Source organism: Gavialis gangeticus, unplaced genomic scaffold (genome assembly GCF_001723915.1).
Source record: "Gavialis gangeticus isolate Ggan-Ray unplaced genomic scaffold, GavGan_comp1, whole genome shotgun sequence".
NCBI classification, from domain to species: Eukaryota; Metazoa; Chordata; order Crocodylia; family Gavialidae; genus Gavialis; species Gavialis gangeticus.
Genome location: NW_017729019.1, coordinates 3,524,216 through 3,530,769, shown reverse-complemented (window position 1 = coordinate 3,530,769; position 6,554 = coordinate 3,524,216). Strand labels below are relative to the sequence as shown.

General features: G+C 45.4%; 1 protein-coding gene across 2 annotated transcripts in view; it reads left to right on the top strand.

Annotated features, from left to right (window-relative positions):
- The window catches only part of KLHL12 (kelch like family member 12), a 56,410-nt gene that overhangs the window by 26,124 nt on the left and 23,732 nt on the right, over positions 1-6,554 (top strand). For both annotated transcript variants that reach the window (XM_019513833.1, XM_019513832.1), the window contains exons 5-6: positions 2,201-2,350; positions 4,678-4,792. In XM_019513833.1, the coding sequence (XP_019369378.1) occupies positions 2,201-2,350; positions 4,678-4,792 (265 nt within the window). The remainder of the gene's footprint in view (positions 1-2,200; positions 2,351-4,677; positions 4,793-6,554) is intronic.

Genomic DNA, 6,554 nt, shown 5'->3' with positions numbered 1-6,554 from the left:
AATCACAGAAATGAAAGGCTGGAAGGGGCCTTAAAAGATCGAGTCCAGCCCCCCTGCTCTGGGCAGCAATACTGCTGAGATCGAATGATCCTGGCAAGGTGTTTGTCCAGTCTCCTCTTGAAGACTTCCAAGGTTGGGGACTGCACCACTTCCTTGGGAAGTCTGTTCCCCATTCTAGTCACCGTTCTGTAAAGAAGTTCTTTATATCCAACCTGAAACCATCCTCTAACAGTTTATGGCCATTGCTTCTAGGTCAACAGCTTGTGTATGTATACAGACTTTGCCCTCTGTCTTTGATAAAGGTCCACTGAGTTAAAGATAGGAAGAAAAGAAATATTTTTGGATATACTTTGGTAGGATACCTCCTATCTTTAGAGAGAGACTTTTTTGCATAGAAAGTTTCCTTCACCCCTTGGACTTGTACTGTATGAGGGCATGGACACATGTAACACTTAGGCCTATTTAAAAGCAGATTCAACCTGAAACGGACAGACCTACCAGCTGATTAAACAAGTTTAAAATCACCTGGAGTGGTTCAAAATTGTACCTGGAAAATCAGGTACTCCTTTTGAGCTAGTTCACAGGGCACCAGTTCATTGTTACCTGTGAGCACCAAGCATCCTATGACATGGATGTGGTTTGTCCTCCAGACATCTCGCACTGCATCACTCTCCCCTGCTGCACAGCTGTCTGCTGTCATACACCGCCTCCCTGCTGCCTTCCTTTTTTCCCTTTTGTTGGCATAACTTTTCCTGAACAAGGTATCTTTCTAATGACTAGCTGCGAACTCATTGCCTAACTCATCATGCCCCCACCCCAGTCCCTGGGAAACCAAAAGCATGTGTCCAAGTACCCTCCCACCCCTCTCATCACTGCCATCCCAAGTCAGACAAGCACGCTGTGTTTTGATCAGTTCTCGGCTATTGAAGTTTTTGAACTCATGTTTAGAAAGCAAAGGAAACCAACAAAGTGAAAATGTACCCAGACACGGGTCCCCCCGGGACTGCCAAAGCCTAGGTACAAGTAATCCCTCCAGCTAACCTACTGGGAGGTGTGCCAAGCTGGTTGCTCATTCCCCATCCTGGTGTTGGAGCCATAGCACTTCAGCACCTAAAAGGTGACCGCTCTGCCTGCAATACTAGGGCACTGTGCATACAAACACCTGTGACCCAAGCCAGTTGTGAACTCATTCACAAGCCATGGCATTCAGGAACAGTTTGATTATCATGTGTGTCCTCATCCTGAGTTGTCCTGGTTAGAACTGTGGCCTGTCTTTAACACCAGCACTATCCCCGGCTCCAGGATTACTGATTAGCTCCCCTCATCTGGCTATTTTTGGAGGGAAGTGGAATCCACTGTAAAGTTTATTCAGATCCTAACATCTACTTTGCCCTTATTGATGTGGTAAGTCCTAATTGAGATCCAGAACCCAAAGCCCTGGAGGTGGAGCTGTCTTTTCAGATGGTGCTGTTTATGTGGATGGAGTGAAATACTGGTTATGCTAGTAGGAAAGTGACTGTTTGCATCCCATGGCTGGTTCTTGCTTAGCCCCTGTACCATACTGAAGCCTTCGTTATTTGTCGACTCTCGTGAGTTGCTGCAGCGAATATGTCCTGCAGCTGCCAGCAATGGAAGAATTCGGTTTTTGAAGGTTGGCCAAAGTGCTTGAGGCTCTGCAGCAGATTTCAGTTGAGTTAGAAAATACATGTCAATGAGGGGTAGGTGTCTGAAGATGACTTTAAGTGGAAGGAGCTAGATCAATATGGATGTCAAGGAGGAGTGAGAGTTGCACTGTAACATCCCCCACTGTAGAGGTCTGATGCATGTGCGATGAAGAAGTTTCTAAGAGATGCAGAAATGCAGATAACGCACCAGGATGCGATTTAAAGAACTTCGGGATAGATTGCCTAAACAGCAGAGGGTTGATAAGAGTAAGTTGGTTAAATTTGAAAGGCTCTGAAAAGCTCTGACAGTCTCTTAGAGGCGATGTCATAAAAGGAAGAAAACATAGCACTTCAGGAAAAAAAAATCAAGGGAATTTCAGGGTGTCTTCTATAAATATAATGAATCCAAACCCTCTTAAAAATGTGAACCTTAAAACATTCAGCCTCTTTGCTAACTGAGAAGCAGAATCAACAGGCTGAAGTCCCAGGGTTGCTCATGCACAGTCTCTCTGAAGTTTGATCAGTTTTCTTTTTAGGTGGATTCTGAAGAACCCGTTTTTGAGGCAGTTATAAATTGGGTGAAGCACTCGAAAAAGGAGCGGGAAGCCTCTCTGCCAGAATTGCTGCAGTATGTGCGCATGCCACTTCTCACCCCTCGCTACATCACAGACGTCATAGACACCGAGGTATCAACAGCACAGCAATCTTGTGGTATAGATGAGATAACAGTCAGTATTTTTATTGTGCCTTTGCATCTCGTAGTTCAGTTCCCTTGTATAGAAGACATTAGGGTCTCTTTCTCTCCTGATTCTTTTCAGGGATGACCTGTAACCCATGGTACCCAAGTCTGTTGGAGGTGCCATTTTTCACTACTGTCATCAGGAGCAGGGAACAGTTTCCTGTAACAGTGTAAGAATCAAGTCTCTAAACACACACATCGGGCCCTTCAGTTGGAAGGAAGACCCAGGCAATGGAAGTGTTGAGTTGCTTGCAGCATGGGCTGCTTGGCACTTGGGAATGTGTATGTCTACTGTTTAGTAATAAATACTAGCCAGTCCAGAGATGTAATAGTCCCTTCACATTGATTAACAGATTGTTGGAGATTGTCTGAGAAAAAATGGATGAAGCGAAGGTTGGGAAAACAAATACATGCTTTGGGATTTCGCTGTAGAGGTATTTTGAAACTCATACTTTATCAAAAACGGAACTGGTAACGTTGTGTAGCCTTTGTTCAGTCATTATGGACCATGCTGTCCTTGCTCTGTGATATAATCATAAATAATGCTGTTGGAGTAAAAACCGCTGGCATGGAAATTCTGCCCCAGGCCATTATATCACGTGGCCGTTTTTTTCTGATGAGAAGCTACTAGTTTTCTAGCAAGTACCTGGCAACACTAGGGGTAGCTGAGGAGGGCGCTATCTCACAACAGAGGAGAGGTCCAAAGGGAGGGAGCTACCTGATATAAGAAGAAAGGGATGCAGAGATGAATGGAAGGTAGAAAAACATCCAGAATCAACAGGTTGGTAGAGCCAGTGATGTTGGGCCCATGCAGAGTTCAGGCCTCTGTGTTGCCCTCCTCTGGTCAACTGAGAGTTTGGCAGGGGTAAACCCTGGTGTGTGGTGGTGGTCAAAATAAAATAGCATAGCCTTTGCAGTGGAAACTTATGTGCCAAAAGGAAATCATCTTCATAGTCCACTTGGGGTGTGGTAAAGGGATTACAGGATCTATCACTTGCTACAGCACTGATTTAAATGTGATCAGTTCAGGTTCCCTGGTTATTGAGTCCCTGCCAACTGGTAGGAGGTGAATGCTGATCCTTCAGGGTTTTCTACACTCAGAAATGACTTATTAAGCTAAAGCATATTCTAAAGCATCACAGCCCCCTTAAACTGTTTTAAGAAAATCTGTACAAGGGTGGCTGAAATATATGTAGCTTTGTTAGAAGGCAGGAAAGGATGACTTCCTTAGAGACTAAGTGGGTCAGAGAGACGCATACTTCTGTAGACAATGGCTCGACACCTATGAAAGTTCATCCCTCTGAACCAGTTTTTAAGCTGTCCTAACTTCTGCCTGACTTCAGATTAACCTAGCTCACTACCTCTCTATTCGTTTAGCTTTCTGAGGTTTGGACTCAAGTCAGACTGACGCGATCCACCCTAAACAGTGAAATCTGAGCCTCCATAGAGGGACTGGTACCAATTTAATTGCATTGTTTCTGAACCAGTGTGCTTACATCAGTAGCAGGTTGGTGCTGTCAGCCATGTCTCAGGTTTCCCACTGTTTGAGGTGGTCTTTCCAGGCTAGGTCTGAGGCTTAGTTGCAGGCACTGGCCTGTTGTCTCCAAGGTGTATTATCTGGATTTTGTGCTGCCTTCACTGGCACTAAAAGAAACACTTCTTTGAAAACCAATTTACAGTCTGGTGCAGAAATTAATAGTATCATGTGCTGCGTGGAGGAGGCTGACCCCTTGACATTGAGCAAAGGCCATTCAGGAGAATAACATCCAGTCCCTCTGCCAAAAGAATGGAGGTTGCAAACAACTGTATATTTAAGGTCTGAAGTCGAGAGAGGGGAGACGAGATTTAGTCCAGGGCCAGGTGCACATGAGACTGGCTGCAGCCATATAATGAAACTGATTTTAAATCAGCTTGGATGCCGCAGGGCTAAGCCTCAGCAAAAACATACGTGAGCTGTTTAAACACTGTTTCCCTTAGTTTAATTTAGTTTGGTAATGTACTCACTTTGGCTAGGGAACCTGCAGTATCTGGTGCTGTTCAGGGAATCAAGGAAGTATGCCTGCCTTACTCTGAATTTATTGATTCCTCAGCTGAAATCCAACTCCAAGAAGCCTTTTGTCCTTATTCATCTGTGGCATTGGCCACCTTCTCTATTAGCCCGTCATGCAAATCAGTTTAATGCCACTGAAATCCCATGGAGCTTATTTTAAAATCATTATCTCTGGGGAACTGCAAATAAATCATACATACATCACGCTTGTGTTTTTTCCCCAGCCTTTTATTCGATGCAGTTTGCAGTGCAGAGACCTTGTAGATGAAGCTAAGAAATTCCACCTAAGGCCAGAGCTCCGGAGCCAGATGCAGGGACCCAGAACCAGGGCACGTCTAGGTGAGTAACAAAAACGAGGACTCGGAGAAGGATGGGTGATATTGTCAGGTGCAGTATAATAGATGTTCTCTAATGACTTCTAACTAACGCCATCAGGAAGTTGTCAAGCACTAACAGGTTACCTTTGACAAACCCAAGGGAAGCAGGTACTTATTCCCAGTGTACAGGGGAGGAAACTGAAACCCGAAGGGAATGACCTGCTTTCATAACAGTGAGCCAGTGGTAGAGCTGGGAGAAGAAGCCACATCTTACTCCTGCTTGTGAGCTCTAGCCCCAAGACCTTCTTTCCTGGATGACTTATCTATGTCTCTAAGGATGTCCAGGGTGGATTTGATTTAAATCAAATCAGTTTAGATCGTGGTTGAAATCATGATTTAAACCACTAGTCGGGAAGCCTCGATTTAATCATTGTTTTGTCCAAAAAGTGCCTTCTTGTTTGATATAACCTTAATACATATTATTCACAGCTCAAAGATAGATGTAGGTTTCATTTTTAGAAGGTACACACTATCCATTTTAAAGCAGTGATATATTTTGAGATTTTTTCATATTAACTGAATTATGGCATTTAAATCATTTTAACTAAAGCTTATGTATTTTAGATATTTTTCGTCAAGAACAAACGTATAAGTATTTTAACAAAAAGCATAGGTCTTTTTGAATTTTTAACTATTTAAGTTATAAATATGAAATGTGGTTTTAACACAAATTAAATAGATTTCAGCCAGGTCAACATGAGAAACTTAAAATACTGGGTTACGCAGCAAACTCAGTCTTCACCTTCCTCTTCTTATTTATTCATAGACTGAAAAAGAAAGACAAGCTTTCCTGCTTTTTCAGTGCCCAAGCGATTTTTCAATGTAGAATGAATTAGTTCAAAGAAAGAAAATATTTTTTTATACCTGCAGAAGAATCATAGAAAATGAGGGTTGGGAGGGACCTCAGGAGGTCACATCTAGTCCAACCCCCTGCTCAAAGCAGGACCAGCCCCAGCTAGATCATCCTCTCTTGCTGCATTTGCCCCCCCACCTCCTTCACATGGGAGTCAGTGGTGCGTTGCTGAGGCAGCCCCAAGGCCCCTTAAGCCCCTCTGTATTCTTAGTGCCCCTAGTGGGGGGTAGCACCAGTGCTAAGCCTGCACCTGGGTGTTGCCTGCGGAAAGATGCTGGGGCTGTTCTTGTGCTCCAGAGCCCAAAAGCCCCAGCAGGGCAGGGAGTTCCTAAGGCCGCAGCTTCCTCTTAGCAATGGCTGGGACAGTCTTGGGAACGGGGTCTGCACCCCTCAGTGCTGCAGCACCCCTGAAAGGATCTTAGTCCAGGCTGAGAATCACTGCTCTGGGAGGGATCCAACACTTGCATTGGCAGGGGTGACACATAAGGGGTGCATACAGGTGCACATGCACCCCCCCCAAACGTGGTGGTGTATCTCCTGCAAAAAGATGCCACCGGCAATGTTGGTGGTGGCTGCGGGCAATCACCACTTGCCACGTTGCCACCGATACCACTGGCAGCGTCTGCAGGCAGTCCGCAATCACCCCTGGCTGCCACCACCAATGCCAGCAGCGCCTGCAAGTGGTCACCGACCCCTGGTTGGCACTTGCCACCCCTCCCACCACCAACAACAGTGCTGGCAACATCTGCAGGAGCTCCACACTTACCATTGCTGGGCTGTCACCACCATGCCCCCCCAGGTTCCAGGGGCGCACACCATTTATGTGCGTTGGGGTGGCAGAGGTTGGCCCCCAACAGCTCTCAGATCCACC